The sequence below is a fragment of the Danio rerio genome, chromosome 9 (assembly GCF_049306965.1).
Source record: "Danio rerio strain Tuebingen ecotype United States chromosome 9, GRCz12tu, whole genome shotgun sequence".
Taxonomy (NCBI): domain Eukaryota; kingdom Metazoa; phylum Chordata; class Actinopteri; order Cypriniformes; family Danionidae; genus Danio; species Danio rerio.
In genome coordinates, this window is record NC_133184.1 from 31,127,348 (window position 1) to 31,147,825 (window position 20,478).

General features: G+C 33.9%; 1 protein-coding gene across 2 annotated transcripts in view; it reads left to right on the forward strand.

Moving 5' to 3' along the window:
• Positions 1–20,478, forward strand: part of uggt2 (UDP-glucose glycoprotein glucosyltransferase 2) — a 52,030-nt gene that overhangs the window by 23,882 nt on the left and 7,670 nt on the right. Inside the window, exons 23-35 of one of the 2 annotated variants that reach the window (XM_021478964.2) lie at positions 1,066–1,197; positions 4,017–4,159; positions 4,263–4,358; positions 7,028–7,130; positions 8,206–8,285; positions 9,606–9,795; positions 10,774–10,932; positions 11,092–11,177; positions 15,805–15,889; positions 16,008–16,090; positions 17,326–17,349; positions 19,556–19,654; positions 19,749–19,833. In XM_021478964.2, coding sequence (XP_021334639.1) covers positions 1,066–1,197; positions 4,017–4,159; positions 4,263–4,358; positions 7,028–7,130; positions 8,206–8,285; positions 9,606–9,795; positions 10,774–10,932; positions 11,092–11,177; positions 15,805–15,889; positions 16,008–16,090; positions 17,326–17,349; positions 19,556–19,654; positions 19,749–19,833 — 1,365 coding nt within the window. The remainder of the gene's footprint in view (positions 1–1,065; positions 1,198–4,016; positions 4,160–4,262; positions 4,359–7,027; positions 7,131–8,205; positions 8,286–9,605; positions 9,796–10,773; positions 10,933–11,091; positions 11,178–15,804; positions 15,890–16,007; positions 16,091–17,325; positions 17,350–19,555; positions 19,655–19,748; positions 19,834–20,478) is intronic. The other variant, XM_068223637.1, reaches the window with a different exon arrangement.

Consider the following 20,478-nt stretch of genomic DNA (forward strand, 5'->3'; position numbering starts at 1 on the left):
TATACATATTTTAACATCTTTAACAAATTCATTAAGCATATATTTTAGAACATCAAAATAATTGTATTAATAATAATGGGAAAAAACAGCAACACATGCAAAATCATCCAAGTTTTGGAGGCTAAAATCACATTGTTGTTGCTTTGAACATAATACAATTATTATCAGCATTTTAATGACTACCCATTAAATAAAACATTTATAAAACTTTATCTCATCAAGAAGATTTGATCTTCACATGCACAGCGTTACATTTGCGGTTTGAAGAGAATGATGCTGCTGTAGCCTCTTTTAAAAATCTTATTCGTAGGCAAATATTTGGCAAATAAATATCAGGACTGGTAAGAGAACGTTCTGTTTAATACATTTTTGGCCTTCAACACACAACTTAATCATAAAAGGCAAAGTTTAAATCCATCTGGGCAGCATGCTTCAAAAACGCATTCCGCTTTGTTTTAGATTTAGTTTGAGCAGGTGGAGAGAAGGTGGTGTTTAACAGCTGTTTGAATTCATTCAACCATGTGCACATCTACATTGTAATACAGGGGTGTAAACTGCAGCCCTGCAGAGTTTAGTTCCGACCCTGCTTCAACCCATTTACACAAGGACTCGATTAGCTTGGTCAAGTGTGTTTAATAAGGGTTTATGCTAAACTGTGCAGAGCTGCAGAGTTTGACACCTGTGCTATAAGAATAATCCTATTAAATGCATTTTCTACCACCTCTTGATGTGGTGTAAAGTGGACAAGGACACTTGACATTCTGTTTACTTCTTGAGATAGGATAGAACACTAAAAATCTGGTGTAAACAGTGCAGTTTTTTTTGGATGTGGTTTGTTGCTGTTGGAATCCCAATGTTGGCTGCAAGATTTATGTCTGTCAGCCATCGATGATTGACAATGTCATTGTATATTGATTCAACAGTCACTAATCTGTTGTCTGTCTGTTCTGTCAGTTCTCTGTTAGTTCATATTCTCTCTGTCTGTCACTCATACTGTTGTTTGTTTCTTCTTTCATTGTATAAACCACCTGTTTGTTTGTATTAAGTGTGTCTTTTGTCTTATAGGGTATGGACCATGATGCCTTTGAGAAGAAGTTCAACACGATGGAGGTGGATTTCCTGCACAGCCAGCAGAAGTACTGTAGGGAAGTGTTAAAGCTCCAAGCAGGACAAAGAGCTGTGGTCAGCAACGGCAGGGTGAGATTCCTTTAGACACCTAAAAAGATAATTTCCATAGAAGTTATGAAATCATTTATAACCTAATGGCCTACAGTACGGGCTGCTGATCTGAATGATGAATAGTCTGAACTGTAAGGTCTGACCAGTTGGTTCCTCAGATGGGGCTGCTCATTTTGTTGAGTCAGTATTAAGCGGTTTGCATAGCCTGTCCTGACCTGTGAGGTGGGAGATGAAGCCTAGCATTAATTCACCAGAATCCTTTGCTGCAGGGGTTATGGGTCACATAGAGCCACAGGACTGTCATATTGCTCTGCTTTCTCAGCACAGTCTTTGTTGACAGACAAGCACAAAATGGCCACAGCCTGAAGCTGCAGTGACACGCCCCATCATTCTCCAAAACATCAGCGTGATCCCCAGAATTTAATATTTTTTTGAAAGAGCTGTGGTTGCCTCATTTCTGCTTTTCTTAGCTAAAATGTTGCATATATAGTTAATATTTTAAAAAGTGTTATTTAATATTAGGTGTTATGTTTATAAATATTTAACAGTTTTTACATATTTGTTTATATAACAATAATTTTAAGATTTTAAGATATTTTTAATATGCATTATTCCATATTTTAAATTAAATAAAATTACAATAATATTCTATTTTTGATGCAAGGTTACATGCAATGTTAGATATAGAGACATATGCTGGGGCATTGCTAGACCACATTTACTGGGCCACATCTCTCTGTCAAAATCACCAGTGCCCCACTAAATGCTTTGAGGTATGTTTTACTTTATATGCAAGTGTATTTATTAAGAGTGATATTCCCAGAGTAAAGAAATTATTCCCTATGTGCAACTCAATCAACACTAATGAAAGCAATGTGCTTTAATCTAAAAGCAAACTGAGCATGTGCACAAAAAACCCATACCTGCGCGCCTCATGCTCCCGGTGAAAGTCCCAGTTGTGAACATGCAGGCTGAAAAAAAAAAACTGTGATACTGTCTTTTTTGCGAAGGTGTCGGCACGCAGTGACTGCTGCAAGTCGACAAATTGTATTATATGATGGTGATCTTATTTATAATAAGCATGGCTCCTGATAGATTTTTTGTATTAAGCAAAAAGGAGGGATGATGAGTCAGGGAGGTAAGACTTAATAAACCTAATTCTCGGCCATAAGTCGGGTAAGACGGCACACAACAGATAATTCTATAAAACATCTTTTTTATTCTATAGAATTGTTTATAGAATTTCATTCTAATGAAATTAAAATTCATGCAAAACATTTCTTAAATTATCTTAACATCACTCCATATGTGTCTTTAGATTGTTTTCCAGTTAAGTTAATTTCTTTTATTTATTTAGAATAATAATTGTATAATAACAATAATACTGCTTTTTATTTATAAGTATACTTTTTTATTTTATTAAAAAACACACACATATGTATTGAATTAAGCATCTCAATCAGCTTATAAAAGTGATAATTTTTAATATAAGTGATAATCATTTTTCTGTATATTGTATTATATTAGTGCAACACGGTGGCTCAGTGGTTTGCACTGTCGCCTCGCAACAAGGTCGCTGGTTTGAACCTCAACTGAGTCAGCTGGCATTTTTGTATAGAGTTTGCATGTTTTCATCGTGTTCACGTGGATTTCCTCCGGGTACTCCGGAGAGCCGGTGTCCTGCATATTTTAGTTCAAACCCCAATTAGACACATCTGAACTAGCTAATCAAGCTCTTTCTAGGTATACTTGAAACCTCCAGGCAGGTGTTGAAGAAAGTTTGAGCTAAACTATGCAGGACAGCGGCCCTCCAGGACCGAGTTTGGTCACCTCTGGAATAAGCTAAATTGACTGTAGTATATGAATGTGTGTGTGAATGTGAGTGTATGGGTGTTTCCCTGTACTGGGTTGCGGCTGGAAGGGCATCCGCTGCTTAAAACATATGTTGGATAAGTAGGTGGTTCATTCCACTGTGGCGACCCCTGATAAATGTATTATTATATTATATTATATTATATTATAGTATATTGTATTGTATTGTATTGTATTGTATTGTATTGTATTATATTATAAGAGCTTTCTCTGTGGCGGATCTTCAGTTATGGAACATTTTATCCCTTAAGATTAGAATGGTTCCATTACCATCTATTTTTAAACCACTCATAAAACGTACCTATTTAGCTTGGCTTTTTAATATTATTTTAATAATCCTTTCTACCTCTTCATTTTTAAATGTATTCAATTGTTTCCTTTTAACCTATATTTTTTTTTATATTCTTTTATAGTCTTTATATTTTACTTTGATTTATATACAGCACTTTGGTCAGTCTTGTGACTGTTTTTAAATGTGCTTTATAAATAAATTAACTCAAAGTATAATTATAAAATGTAATGTTTTTTATGAAAAATTGAAAGTTTAACTGGCTCTAAACAGTAACAGAGTAAATGTAGCATGTTTGCTTGCTAAATCTATGCAAATGACAAGCCAAATAAAAAATGTACAGATAAAAAAATAAAGTTGGCAAGAAACTGAGAACTGGTTAACCTGAATACAGTATATTGTGTTAAAAAATAAGAGCGTATTCAGGGTGAAAAACATGTATTTTAAAAGCCAGAACGACAGTCTGGCAGTAAGCCTTGCTTTGATTTGCATTAAAAATGGTCTGCCATGCATATAAATGACTTCCTCTTGGGGATATGTTTGGTTTATAAAGATTCTCAGTGTAGAAGTTTGTCATTGTACAAAAGGGCATAGTAACTGACTACTTAAAGCCAAGGCCTGTGTGATGTGCCCTGAACTTAACATTTTTAGCTCATATGTCTAATTTCTTCACTAGATCCTAGGCCTGCTGGACGACAAAGACGACAACGAAGAAGTGTTCAGTGTGGAAGATTTCCATCTGCTTGAAATGATCACACTTCGCACCTCAGCAGAAAAGATTAAATCCAAGATCAAGCAAATGAACTTCAGTGCCCAAAAGTAGGCTATTGTTTTTGTTTGCCACCCCAAGCCAACATATCTGTAGATGTCAGCTTATTTGTTTGTGAGATGAAAACCAAAAACCAGTTATTGCTCTTTACAGGGCCAGTGATCTAATAATGAAAGTGGATGCTCTCCTCTCTTCATCGCCTAAAGGAGAAGCCAGAAAAGATGTCAAATTTCTGAAGGACAAACACAGGTGCAGTGCTAAGATTTCCCCTGCAAATTGAGCTTTCCAATTTTGAGAAGCAAATTAATACCTTCGCCCTGATATATTTCACCAGACTCCAATACTGCAGACCATAGAAAATAACATGGTTGCATACATAAGCTACAGTGATGGAGAAGTCTGCTTTGTGAACGCATCATTTCTTTCAGTCCGTTCTTTCTCTTCAATGAAAGGCTCTGAAAGAAAATCACAAGCTGTCCATCCAAAATGGTCAGCTAACTCGCTCTGTGAATATGTGAGTCAGCTACATATGTAGAAACCCAGCCGAGTTGCTGTGGCTGTAAACATCTCCTGCTATTATTTATGCCATTCATCACCAACCATGAAAGGTTTTTGTCAATTCTCTGTTTGCTGGAAGCTAAATGTGTAATTGCATGTTCTTGGAAAAAACAAGAAAGTACTGGTGTGTCCATAGGGATGACCTCATATCTTGCCTTAGAAAAGATTACTGCTGCATCTCAATGTGCTCATACACTCAAAAAAACGACGTTTGCTGTTTGTACAAACTACTTATTTGAAATTAGCTGAAACAACACAAATCTTGAGGTTTTTAGCAGGGTTATCTTATTTGTTTTATGTTCGATCCACTTAAAATTGTAAAAACTAATAATCCCTTTAAGTTTTGTCAAGACAAATCAATTTTATGGGCACAAACAATTTTTTTGACAATGTATTCTGTCCCACCTGTATAATATGTACCTTTTGGTGGAGTAAATGTACAAACTTGAGTGTAAAACAAGAGAGAATGAAAGGTTTGGAATGCACTACTTTCTCGTTGTCATCTTGTCACATAATTTAATTCATATTTAATTTCTTTGCATATTGGAGATGCAGCAGCATGTTAATCTACTATTCTCGGGATTGCAGGATGCAAATAAATCTCCTTTCTTTTTTAGAACAGAATTAATGTTTGCATAATTCTGCATTCAGGATTTAATGACTAAACACTTTTTAATAGCATTTACATTTATTTGTTTACCAGACACATTTATCCAAAGCAACACTTAAAAGTGAGGATATAAGAAGCACTTCAAATCACCCGAGAGCAGCAACATATAAATGCTATGACAAGTCTATGTTTTTGTTGTTGTTATTGTTTTTGTCTTCTCCGGGCATATGGAAAGTAGAGAGTGTGTCTTCACAGTTCACATTGTTGTTCCAGATGAAATATAGCACGGAAAGATTAGATATTAATTAACTATCATTTGAACATCTTTACCCAAGTCTCCCCATCTGCCGTGTTTGTGGTTTGTTAACACTCTTTACCGGCGGTTGTCATTTTAATCCAACACAAAATGTATTGTGGGCAATATTAGTAAACACTAATTTGCACTTCAAATTTCTTCTGGAAATAGTAGACCATCTGGGTAAACTTTAGAATACTTCTTTCAACATGCTATGATCTGAGAAACACTGAATCTAATTTTGAATACTATTCAAAATGGATAGTATGCAAATTGGGAGCAAAAAAAAGTTTTTGAAAAACTAAATTCATGTGTTTTGGTACATCTGGAAAGAGTTTTATGACATTATTGGGCAGTATAGATGGCATCACTCTTGTGGAATCGACTGATCTTGACAGTATGACAACTATTATTTGTGTCTTTTTTTTCATCACTTTAAGGGATAGTTCACTCTAAAGTTGTGCTTACTCAGTTTGCAGTTTATGGGTTTGTTTCTTCTGTTGAGAAACCAAACAAGAAAGCTGAAATCCTATAATCATTGACTTCCATACTAGGAAAACCCAACATTAAAGTCAATGGATTCAGGTTTCCAACAAAAATAGCCTTGCTTGGAGACATGGCATTAAATAAAAAAATACAGTACTTTACATTACAGGTTTCCAACAATTTCATAGCTTTTTTGTGTGTTTAAAGGTTCCATGAAATTAAAATAAAGTGGTTTAGATGTTAGTAACAGTATTGTTTGTTTTTAGGATATCTATAAGCTAGTGTGCTCCAAAAAATTTGCATTTATAAGAAATAAAACTGATATAACCATGTAAAGCTTGTAGTTTGTCACGTCCGCCTAAATGGGTGAAGTTTTATTCAATTCATCTCATGCCTTTCTCATCAAATTATGCCCAATCAAAAGCTCTCTAGTATTTGACGTGCCCCGCCCCCTCTAAGAGACTCTTCATTTGATGCACTTGAGCTCAACCACTATCACTGATAAAGTAAAACTCTATTGGCTGTTTTTTTAAAAGGGGAGGGGGTACAGTATGTCCCACCCTCTTATCATATTTCATTATTATTTAAGATTACCTTTTACAAATATGACAGTTTTCATTTTGGGGTGAACTATCCCTTTAAGAGTTTTTTTTTTATATTTTAGATTTCATTTGTGTATTATTGTTATTACTATTATTATTACTATTATTATTACTATTATTGATAGTGGAAGTAGTATTTTTAATAATGATTCATAATGATAATAAAAAAAAACTTTTGTCTTCAACTTGACAATGTTTTTTAAAAAAATGCTAAAAAAAAGTTATGCCATTAAAATCTACTTATGCCACTGAAGTAGTACGTTGTAATCATCAGTTCCTTAAAAACCTCTACTCCAGTTCATCTAATAAATTCAATATATACTTTCTCTTCAACTGTATCGATCTGACCAGATGTTTGTTTTAACAGTGTTCTTCATCTGGCACAAAGAGAGGATGAGGTCTTCTATGACGTTGTTGCTATTGTGGATCCTCTCACCAGAGAAGCACAGAAGTTGGCTCCTTTATTGGTTGTATGTACAACTTTAGTGATATTAAAGAATGCATTGTACCTCAGGCATCTGTTTGCTGTGATTCAGCTAGTTCCTCAAAGCATGTGGACTTGAAAGATTAACTCTGGTCAGGTGCCCAGTGCTTTTTTTCTTCAAAAACTCAGTGGAAAAAAACATTGTTGTATTTAGGTTGTGGGTATGTTTTTAGTTCCCTTACTTGCACAATAGCTTGCCGAACGCTTTCACATTGTGTGCAGTTGAAAGAATTAGGTTGAACATAAGTAATGTTAAAAAGTTCCAAATAATGCATGAACTGGTAACATGTATTCTGAATGCAAAAAAAAAGGGCCGTAACAATGAATTTTGTAATACGCAAGTAAATAACTGGACACAAAATATTAATTTGAAAGGAAGAAAAAAGTTGCTATCTGCCAGGTTCAATCTAGACAACCTTTTATCATATTTGTTGTATCAGTTTTTTCTGTTTGTTATCAGTCTAATTGAAAAATCCGAATGTAGACTTTTAGAGAGTCATGTTAGTTTGTTACTGTTAATAACTTGGAACATAATATGAAATATTACTAGCTAAAATCTGTGTCCTGTGAGTTAAAAGTAAAATAAAGTAATGTGATGGCTAATAAAGCTGTAATGAGACTCTTTTAAATCAAAATATGTTTTTGTATAGTTGAAATATGTAATTATAATGATCAGTGCATATGAATGCTATTAGATAATATAAACGCACAAACATACATACCCAAAGTATTCAAGATATGCATATTATCAGTTCATGCATTCAGGAAGCAAGCTCTTCATTTTCAACTTGCTTAATGTTTACAGTTTGTGGATGCTTAAAGATCTGTTATACATACATATATATATATATATATATATATATATATATATATATATATATATATATATATATATATATAATTGCATTTTTAAATCAAAAAGAGTTATAAATGTGCAACTGACTTACCTGTGTGTTTGTGTTCCTGTGAAGCGTGACCTGTAGTCTTCCCTCCTGAATGCTGTTTTTTGTGAGAATATGTGTGTGTGAGTAATAACCTTCTCCTCTGTGTGTGTGTTGCAGGTGCTTGGTCAAGTGGTCAATATGAAAGTGCAGGTGTTCATGAACTGTCGAGCCAAGCTGTCTGAGATGCCCCTGAAGAGGTGAGAGCGAAAGCTTAATTAAACTTTAGCTCTGAGAGCGTCAGGAGGACACACACACACACACACACACACATATGCTCATACAGGATAGCAGTCAGTGCTGTTCTACAGATACCACATATTTCTCCTAAAGTAGCTATGTGCATATACATTTTAAAAAACTGAATTTGACAGATTTTAGTCAGAATTCAGAAGGTTTTCATACAAGATACACTTTACTGAAAAACTATCTGGGCTGATGCACCATCTTAGAAATGTGTTACATTGTGAAAAGTCCTAGTAAGAGCTTAGGTATATTAAAAAAAGGATGTGATGAATGATATTTTGGCACCGCTGCTTTAAATGCACCTGCTTTTCATAGACAATAATGGTAAGTTGGATACATTTTTGTGACTTCATTCTGTAAGACACAGTTCTACTTTATTAAAAATAATGAAAAAATAGGAAAAAGTGTAACTGAAAGCAATAATCAGCAACTATAAATGTTTTATTTTATAAGCTGATTGATTTGAAATTGTATAAAGTTGTATTAAAGGCTTACCTACCAACATTTGTCTGTGAATTTCTGGGAGACCGGGTGTTTGACTGAATAACAAGGGTTAGTAATTGTACTGTGGTGTTAGTAACTGTACTGTGGATCAGGTTTCGGGGGACCACTGCGATCGTATACTATACCAAAGTTGGCGACCCAGGGGTGGGGTTAAATTACAGGGAGAAATAACAATATGGGTGGGTGGCGAGTGATTGCTCTGAAATACAAGAGACTCCCAGGAAAAACAGGTGTGTTGGCAGGTATGATTAAAGGAATAGGTCATCCAAAACTTAACATTCTGTCATCATTTGTTCACCCTTCACTTGTGACAAACGTGTTTGAGTTTGTTTTCTGTTAAACACAAAATAAGCTATTTTGATACACAAGTAACTGTTGACTTCCATAGAATCTGTTTGTTTTTTTACTATGGTAGTAAAAGGCTAGAGGTTTCTAACATTTTATCAGAATATATTATTTTGTGTTTAACTGAAAAAATGGTTTGAAAAATGGAAAAAAGGGTTTGGAACATTTTGAGGAAAACTGAGTAAATTTTGGTGAATTATCGCTTTTAAATTTGTATAGTTGTATAGTCTCCTCTTTCTTTTTAATTCTATGTAAAACATTTAGTTTAAGATAAATTTCAGGGGGGAAAAAATGAAATGGGGGAAAAAGCACTACATATTGTTTTTGTGAAGAATAAACTATCTTGATCATTTTCTTAGTGGTTCACACCTCTAGTAGGTTCGTTTTGTTAACAGTTTGTGTCTTTTTCTTTTGCTTTCTGTCAGCTTTTATCAGTATGTTTTGGAGCCGGATGTTTCCTTCTTTGGCAACAACTCCCTTTCCCCCGGCCCTATGGCTCGCTTTACTGAAATCCCAGAATCCCCTCTGCTCACTCTTAATATGATCACCCCAGAGAGCTGGATGGTGGAGGCCGTCAGAAGCCCATATGATCTAGATAACATCCACCTACAAGAGGTATGAACTCTTAATGCAGCATTTATATACAATGGTAGGTTAGCCCCTTACTGATTTCTTCTTTTTTGCATGTTTGTCACACTTTAATATTTCAGATCATAAAATAATTTAAATAAGTAAAAGATAACACAAATAAACACATCATGCAGTTTTAAAATGAAGGTTTTATTATTAATGGAAAGCAAAATGTTAAACTTCATAGCCATGTGTAAAAAAGTCTTTGCCCCTAAAACTAAAACCTGGTTGGGCCACCCTCAGCAGCAACAAGTTTTGTCCAGCAATGTGAATGAATTTTGGCTCACTCATCTCAGATTTGTTTGATGAACTGAAACATTAAAGTTTGTGCTGGGCAAATATTTAACATGTTAATAAAGATTTGATTTGATATAAAAATGTGTGTGTATTATATATAGTCATTGTGTATATGTAATGCACGCACATACATAGAAACAAAACTAGATATTTATTTTGTTAGATAAATATTTATTTAAAGATAGATAGATAGATAGATATTTAAATGTGTATATAATTTGTATCATATACATGTATTTTCTCTCTAAATATAAATAAACATTTTCTCAAATACATGGATGCAGGTGTGCATTTATATATGCATAATACATGTACACAATACAGACATATATGTTATGTCAAAGCAAACTTTTATTTTCGGATTGGATTAATCATGATTAATTTTAGCCTAACACTAATTAAAATGAGACACATGCAACAAAAAAAAAAGAAAACAGTAAGGGGCAAACACCACTGTAAATACCAATGTCAGTGTCAGTTGTCTTTACACCATTTCTTTAAATGTACATAGCTTTAAAATTATTTGTGTGGCTTTTTCTAACAAACTACATGTTTCTTAGGAGTGATTTAATTGATTTGTCCATTCAAAACTTTTTGTAAAATAGATGTTTAGTGTCAGTGTGACGAATCTGAATGGATGAGGTTTTTCTTGTTGTATGTTGTCAGGTCAGCGGTGTGGTGAATGCAGAGTATGAGCTGGAGTATCTGCTGCTGGAGGGCCACTGTTTTGACCTGTCCACAGGTCAGCCTCCCAGAGGGCTTCAGTTCACACTGGGCATGAGACAGGAGCCTCTCATGCATGACACCATCGTCATGGCCAACCTGGTGGGTTTCTCCCCTCTTCTCATCATATAAATCTTAAATAAACATCTTAAATGAAGAGTAAAAGAGATGCATGGACCCAAAATAATATGAATGTTTTTATTTACTCACCTTCATGTCAAACAGAAAAGCACAAAACTAACTCATGGCTTTGTAATACAGGGCTATTTCCAGTTGAAAGCAAACCCTGGTGCCTGGATCCTGAGACTGCGCGAGGGCCGCTCTGAGGACATCTATCAGATACAGGCGTGAGTCTTTCTCTTCCTAGATTTACATTTCTGTACTACTTTTTAAAAGTTTGCAGTTCACAAGATTTAATTAGATTTTTTTTAGTCTACATAGTTTTCAAGGCTGCAATATTCAAGAGAATTTCAACTAAGATTTACATTTTTATTTAGCATTTTGATATATTTTACAAGTTTGTTTTCTATAATTTATTTATTTAAAACAAAATTTACTCTAATTATACAAATTCTTCAGAAATGTGTTACTTTCCAACAGTAAGCAGTCTTTGGGATTATTTACAATTGAGAAGTTCAGGCGGAAAAAAACTCCAAATGCCTCCTGAAATTTTCTTCTCCTGTGTGTATGTTCAGTAAATCCAGTTTAATGGCAAATAATAGGTTCTTTGCATTGTCTTTAAAGTCTTGTCACCTATCCAAGTTTTAGGAACAACAAATAATAACTTGACTTCTAGTTGATCATTTGGAATCAGAAGTGGCTTATTTAAAAGGTAACAGCCTCTAGATTACACTTATTTTACCAAAATAAAATATGATCGTGCCTTGATTTCTAATTATTTAATTAGGACAGTAAGGTCTGACTTTTGCTTAGATAAAAGTCTTGTCACTTAACAGAAATAATGTACAGTATAGAATATAAAGTCATGGTCCAGTGGAAAAAGAATGAATATTGTGTATGACTCCCATCAGCTTGGTGGACTGCATTCATACATCTCTGCAATGACTCAAATAACTTATTAATAAAGTCATCTGGAATGGCAAAGAAAGTGTTCTTGCAGACATGCTCAATAATGTGCATGTCTGGTGACTGGGCTGGCCAATCCTCGAGCAACTCAACCTTCTTTGCTTTCAGAAACTTTGATATGGAGGCTGTAGTATGAGGAGCGCTATCCTGCTGAAGAATTTGCCCTATATTGTGGTTTGTAATGTAGTGGGCACCACAAATGTCTTGATACCTGACTGTTGATGTTGTCGTCCACTCTGCAGATCTCTCGCACAACCCCATACTGTTTGTGATCCCAAACCATGATTTTTCCTTTACCAAACTTGACTGATGTCTGTGAGAATCTTTGGTTTATGTGGGTTCCAATAGGTCTTCTGTAGTATTTGTGATTATTGAGATGCAGTTCAACCGATGATTCATCAGAAAAACCTTCTGCCACTTTTCCAAATGATCAACTAGAAGGCAAGTTATTAATTGTTGCTCTTACAACTGGGATTGATAACAATACTTTGTCAGGTAGTGTAGAATGCTGAGAAAAATGATCTAATTTTAGAAGAAAATTTCAGAAGCCACCTCAAAAGTAGGGTTATTCATCTGAAATCTTCAATTGTTTTTTGTATTAATTAAAACAAATGGAATTTAAATATAAATATACACCTTTAATAACAATCTGATTAACTCTTAATTTTGATAATTATTGCATTACTGTTGAAAAAAATGGTGCATAAAAAATTCATATTCCAAGCTTTTTAATTTTGCACATTTATCTTGTTTCTGTAACAATTTAGAATATTTTCAACCCATAGATTTGATCAGTACATGAGTGCTCTGGTAGTCCAACCTGACATAATGGATTTGTTAGCAATATTCTGTAAATACAAAGAAACCATTACTATACAAAACAAAAACAAACAAAGAAATGCTCTCCATAAGGCCTGTCTTCAATTTCCTATTTTATGATTGTGCATGTTTTACAAGTTCTTTAAAGAAACACAGTTGTGGATTCTTCTAAAATTATAGTAGACCATAAAATTTATACCCCATTCCTGCAGGTTAAAGTTAGCGCCTGATGTCATTTTTCACACTGCTAGTGCAATTATTCATACAGCCTGGGGTCTGGCACAAAACGAAAGGGACACGCACACACACACACATTTCTGACTGCTAAATGAATGGGAAGGCAGTGTTCCTTCAGTGTGTAATTCACTGATATCCTGCTGTAAGGAAGCGCAGCCTAATGGATCCAGGGTTTCATTTAGGATGCTGAAGCTCACAGCACTCTGTGTCCTGTATCGCTGGACATTTATCATGCTTTTAATGTCATCACAATTTGTTTCAGACAAAGGAGCAACTTGACAAAGGAACGCCCCAAATAAATGTAGTATTGAATTGTGAGTCACTGCTGAGGAATCAGAATAATTGGAGCGATTCCAGAGCAGTGTGATATTCAGTTTTCTCGACTATTAAATCTTCCTCTTTTTAATCGTTTTCTTGTTGTCATTCTTGTTATCCTTTCTCATCTTCTCATCCTCCTCCCTTGTGTTTTGTCCTCTTTATTGTTTTCCATCTCCATTTTTATTGTCGTTGTTTTCTTTATTCTACTTGTTGTCATCTTCATTTCATTTGTGTTCTTGTTTGTTGTCCTTTTTGTTTGTCGTTTTCATAATTTTTTTTATTTTTCTTCTCCTTTTTGTCTTAATCTGTGTCCTCCTGTACTTTCTTCCTTTCTCTCTTCTCATCTGCAACCTCCTTATTATCCAGGTATTTTTTTCTTCACCTCCTTTTGTTCCTCCTTATGTTTCTCCTCCACACCTTCCCACTCTCTTTGTCCTTCTGCTTCTCTTTCTCTGGCTACTTCTCTATCTCTTCTGTCTTTCATCTCCTTCTCGTTTTGGCTGTTTTGTCTTTTTGGTCTCGCTATGTCTTTTTTCTTTTGTTTTCTGTTTTTCTCATACATCTGTTTCTTCTTCTTTGTCTTCTCATCTTCATTCTTTTCATAATCATTCTTTTTCTCCTCCTTGTTCCTTTGTTTCTCCTTTTTCTTATGATGTTGTTTCTTTTTTATACTTGATTTTTATTCCTATTTTTTTTTTAAGAAAAAATAGAAAAAGGTAAAAAAAAACAAAAAAACAAATAATAAATAAAAATAATAATAATAATAATAAATACAAAAACACATCAGAACTTAAATGAACAGTCGACTGGTCACATGTTTCCTAACAGGTCACATTAACAAATGCATATAAAGATCAGTTTACATTGTTTAAAGGCATAAGTACAATCATTTTCTCCCAATATTGTAGGAATTTGTCCATTTATAGTTTTAAAGAAAAAGTCATTCTCTCCATATTTTGAATGTTAGATTCAACTATTCAGATTTTGTAGGGGGTTCGAGTTGTAGCCACCTTCGAGTTACAGCTTTCTTACTGATTGCTAGAAGAATTTTTAATAAATACTTGTCTTTTGCCATTAAGTTGGCTGCATTAATTCCCAGGTAATTTGTTGTAAAAGAAAAGTCCACTCCATCACCAAAAATAAATGATATTATGTTTCTGATGTTCTTCTCTTCATCTCTTCCTCCTTGAAGTTATTTTTTACTCCTCCTGCTTCCTCCTGATTCTTCTTCTGCTTCTTCTTCTCTTTTGTCTTCTTCTCATGCTTATCCCAACCCTTCTTTTCATCATTTTTATTCTTCTTCTCCTTCTTCCTCCTTCTGCCTTTCATACTTCCTAGTCTCTTCTCATTTGCATCTTTCTTTTCGTCCTCAGTTATTTGTTTCCTCTTCTTCTTCACCTCCTTTGCTCCTTCTTTTGTTTCTCCTCCACACCTTCCCCTTCTCTTTGTCCTTCTGCTTTTCGTTCTCAGGATACTTCTTTTTCTCCTCTGTTTTTCATCTCCTTTTCTATTTGCTGCTTTGTTTTCTTGGTCTTAACATGTCTTTTTTCTATTCTTTTCTTTCGTTTTCTCTTTTTCCTTATACATCTGTTTCTTCTCCTCCTTTGTCTTCTCATCCTTCTTTTCATAATATTTTTTTTCTCCTTGTTGTTCATCTGTTTCTCCTTTTCATCTTTCTTGTGAAAAAATTATTTTTCTCTTGATAATTTTCACATTCATTCGTTCATTCATTCATTCATTCTTTCTTCTCAGCCCCATATTTTTCCTGTTCTCTTTTCTTCTTACATTCACCCCCTTTTTGTCTTCTCATCCTTTTTTAAATTCATTTTCTTTTCCTTCTCCTCCTTCATGTACTTGTTGTTCATCATCTTAACACTTTTCTAGTGTTGGAATCTTCATAAATGTAGGGTTGCAGATATTTTTGTTTCCTTTAGATATACAGTTGAAGTCAGCATTATTAGCCCCCCTGAATTAGTTGACCCCTCGTTTATTTTTCCCCCAATTTCTGTTTAACAGAGAGAAGAGGTTTTTTTTAAAACATTTCTAAACAATGGTTTTAAAAACTTCTAATCAATGATTTTTTGCATCTTTGCTAAGATGACAGTAAATAATATTTACACTTACAGCTTAAAGTGACATTTAAAGGCTTAACTAGGTTAATTAGGATAACTAGGCAGGTTAGAGTAATTAGGCAAGTTATTGTATAATTATGGTTTGTTCTGTACACTATCAAAAAAAAAATTGCTTAAAGGGGCTAATAATTTTGACCTTGCAATGTTTTTTTATTATTATTAAAAACTGCTTTTATTCTAGCCAAAATTAAACAAATAAGATTTTCTCCAGAAGAAAAAATATTATCAGACATGCTGTGATAATATAAAAATGTCCTTGCTCTGTTAAACATAATTTGGGAAATATTTTTTTAAAAAAACAAAGAAATTCAAAGGGGGGCTAATAATTCTGACTTTAACTGTTCTTTGTTTGTTGATATAGTTCTCTGTGTGTGTGTTTCAGGCATGATGGTACAGACTCTCCTGTCGATGCTGGAGATGTCATTGTGGTGCTCAACAGCTTCCACAGCAAGATCATCAAAGTTAGAGTAAGTATTGAGACGTTATTGTAGAACTCACAATCTAATAAACAGTATTTACAAGCTCCGTATAAAAACACCAGCTGAAGGCACCAATATAAAATAGCAACATCTGTTCAAATTTTAGGTCCAGAAAAGACCTGACAAACTCAATGAGGATCTTCTAAGTGAGGGAGCTGAATCCAAAGGCCTGTGGGACTCCATAACCAGGTGAGTTTGTTGTTTTTGGATGCACTAATCACATTTTGAAAAGCTAGAGGGGAACAGCACTTTGAATGTCTAAATCATCATAAAAAAACACTTTCACCTAATTAGATTCTGCATAAGGCTTTGCCTACATAGAATCTGTAGCTGTGCAAATTGACCTTCTTTTATTTACAAAGTTTTACAAAAAAATAAAAATTGTCTGTTTTTAGTAAATCTGATTTGGCTAATTTGATTAATCAGTCTCAATCTGCTAAAATCTCTGTAATCTGTGGGAAAATGCATAAAATTAAAAATCTGCATATCCTGAGTAGGCCTGTCCATGAATGTTTGTGTGGATGTGAATACAAACTCACTACCGTTCAAAGGTTTAGGGTTTGCAAATTCTTGTTGTTATTATTATAACTCTGATATTATTATCATTATGATTGTTTTCAGTTTTATTAATATATGTAAAATGTAATTAATTGATGGTAAAGCTGATTTTTTTAGTATCATTACTTCAGTCTTTACTATCATGAGATCCTTTACTAATCATTAAAAGCAAATGTGGTGCTTTTCTTAATATTGTCAATGTTAAAAACAGTTGTGCTGTTTTGTTATTGTTGTTATTATTATCATTTATTTTTGTGGAAATAATACCTATTTATGATATCTATGATGCCTATTTATGTAGATAAATAGAAGAGTCTTGCAACATTTGAACGGTAGTGTACAGTGCTCAGCATTTATAAGTACACTCCTCACAAATCTCTCTTTTAAATTCATGTTTAATAGGAAGCTTATACAATATTATATTTGTGCATATACATTAGATTAGTCGGTACTGAAGCCAAATCTGGAGCTGATCTAACAAAATAACTTATGATAACGGTCCAAAAACTAGTACACCTAAATTTATGTTATAGAAAAAAATTGAAAAATGTAGTTGAAATTTTGTAGGTTGAATTTCTTTTGCAATATTTAGCTTGAGTTTAATTGTATTATCTTTCAATTTCTAAATGTGTTTGGTGACTAAAATATTATTTTAATAAATATATCTTGTTTAATAAATCTGTTTTGTTTAAATGCACCAAAATACATTGCCTATATTCACTGAGAAATTCATAAAAATATTTATTTTCAAAATGGGGTGTCCTCAATTATGCTGAGCACTGTATATTTGTGCAGAGGGTCTGCATTTTAATTAACAGCTCTGTTGATTATATCTGTCTCTTTTGCTTATTCCTATCTTTGTGAAGTGTGTGGAGTTCTTTGGAAAAGAGGTAGGGAACTTAATGTCTACTTTTTTCATTCTTTTTTCCCCCAGCTTTTACTCATTTTCCCCCTTTGCATCAGTAATTGACACAGCGGTTTGCAAGCAGTGATCTGTCTTTTTCTTCGAGTTTCCCCTCAGCTTGATTTTCACACCTATCGGTCTCCACATTTAGAAATAGTTTGCCAGGTTGTTTCGAATTTCCACCTTGTCTCAGCAGTGTTACATCACCTCCAGTCCACGTTATTCAGCTAATCTGGTCTCACCTTGCTTTTTCCAAAGTATGTAGCGAGGAAATGAGGGACCGGAATGTTCCCAAGGTGTGATGCTTGTTATTTAAAAAAATGTGAAAAATCTAATGTGAATATCTGTGCAAAGCAAGCAGTAGGTGAGATCTTGGCTAGGGAGGTTGTGGAAAGCTACAGATGGCACTTGTCTTATTTTGTGGTAATGGTAGAGATTTAGATCATTTAGATAAGCAAACATACTGAGTTGCTTAATAGATCCACAGACTCTTCATTAACAACTCTCCTTAAAAACAACGAGCTCAATCAAGCAGAGTTCTTCCAGATAACTTTAATTACTCACCCTAATGCTGTTCTAAACCCCTGAGACCTTTGTTCATCTTTGGAGAGCAAATGAAGATATTTTAGATCAGTGTGTCTCAACCACGTTCCTGGAGGACCACCAGCACTGCATGTTTTGGATGTCTCCTTTGTCTGTCACAGCTATTACAGGCCTTTTAGTCTGTGCTAATGAACTGATGATCTGAATCAGGTGTGTTTGCTTAAGGAGACATGGAAAATTTGCAGAGCTGGTGGTCCTACAGGAATATGGTTGAGAAACACTGTTTTAGATGACATTTGAGAGCTCTCTGACCCTCCATAGTCAGCAAGGGACCAGAACACGTTCAAAGTTCATAAAAGGTACTAAAAACATTGTCTGCGCACACAGATTTTTACAGTTTTTTTTTATCCCACCATTGAATCGGTTTATTTACTTGTGTAAATGTGTAAATATATATTTATTCAATTGTTATATTAATTTCAGTAACTTCATCTTATCTAAAATGCAAGTTTCTATATGATTTTATTTCATGTTTTAGGTTTTTAATTGCTATACTCTCAAAGTTAATCTGCAAGTCTTTTTACAAAGTTTTGTGCAGAAACAGTAAAAATGCCTGACCTTGGTCATAAGTGGTTCAACTGTAATCATATGAAACTCCACAAACAATTTTTGGTGCCAAAACAAACTGTAAAAGCAATGTTGTTCACCTTTTGGCACACAAAAATGTTTGTGAAGCTTTGAATAATTACAGTTGGACCACTAAGGTCAAATAAAATGTTTTGACAACATTTTTGGTGTCTTTTCTGGACTTTTCTGGACGTTGTTGTCCATGGAGGTTGAGAGAGCTATCAGATTTCATCTAAAATATCCTAATTTGTATTCATTTCAGGATGAACTAATCCGTTTAAAAATGCAGTATTTTGCCATCTGATTCAATGAAATTCATCAATTAAATGGGGCTTAAATTTGTGTCTGTCTGAGTTTTTTTTTTCTCTCTTTTGAATTAAGCTGTTTGGTAAACAGTTTAAATATTTTCCCCTCTACTTAAAATTCTGCTTCTTTTTTTTATCCGTATTTAAATATTTTCCAGTTAACCAGTGGACAATGTCAGTAGTTTGGCTATTACAGTATGAACCATCTTGTTTTTCCTGAATGGTTGATGTGGTTTATTTCTGTAAGTAGAGGCTGCATATTTCATATTTGTAAAAAAAAACAAAACAAAAAAAAAGGTAGAACTGATCATTCATTTTGACTACATGTCTTTTTTTTTTTTTTTTTAAAGTGATAAGTGTTTTTATTCAGTAAGGATGGATCTATGTTGCCATAAAAACATTAATAACAATATATGTAAATGTTGCTTTAGTACCAAATAAGCATATTTGAATTATTTCTGAAAGATTAATTGACTGAAGACTAGAGCAGCACTGCTAAAATATAAAGAAGCATAAGAAACATCTGTTTTAGTTGTAATATTTAAAAATGTCCACAGTTTTATTTAGAAATGCAGTCTTGAGTCGTGGAGACATTGAAAACAAATCTTACAGACATCATAACAACCATTACAATCAACAAATAGATCACATAATTCTGTCATCAAATGTTATTAGCTGTGTTTCTGTTCATTGAAGTATATGTTTGGTGTTTTGCAGCTTCTCTGGTGGCCCGAGTGTGGATGAGGGCAACAATAAGAAAGATGTTCTTAACATTTTCTCTGTGGCCTCTGGACATTTATATGAGCGATTCCTGAGGTACAGTTAGGCCGCCATTGTTTTTGAATGCAGCCGCGCCAGAGTCATCTTCTACACTTTGCATGTCTTCCACGTCCTCTTTTTCCTCTTTCAGAATAATGATGCTGTCTGTCCTCCGACACACTACAACCCCTGTCAAGTTCTGGTTCCTCAAAAACTACCTCTCCCCCTCTTTCAAGGTGAGACCAGCTTCATTCCCAACACGCTCTGACTATATTCAGTCTGATTGGCTGAGGTCATTAATGAGAGTCAAGGTTCATATGTTTTTTCTTGTTTTGTTTTTTTTAGAAGGAAATGTACGGCAACACTTTACATTAATGAACACACTGCTAAAAAGTTCTCTCTTAAACTCTTCGTTACAGGCATATTTATAGTATGTTAGGTTGTTATAATAGTGTTTTGTGTGTTTGTATTAATGTGATCATTCAGAATGAATAATTAATATGTGTTAATAATTAGATTATATATTAGTAATATGCATGTTAACTAACAACTTGTTAATGGGCTAAATTTGCCATATTGACCGTTACACTTTTCCCCACTCAAACCTATCCGAGTGACATGTGTTGTGTATTCTAGTCTTTGAGACTACATACTGTAATGGGTTAATTAAAATAAAAAAAAATGTTCTGTTTACAAATGTAATAATTTGCCTTTGAGTATATAATAAAATAATAGATTTGATAAAAAAAATAGTACAACTATAAAATGATAATACTAATATTTATACCCATCTTAATTTTATGAACAAAACGAGAGTCTGACAGTGCAGATGCATGCTTTATTAATCATTAAAATGAGGAAAAAAAGATGTAGACTTCTAT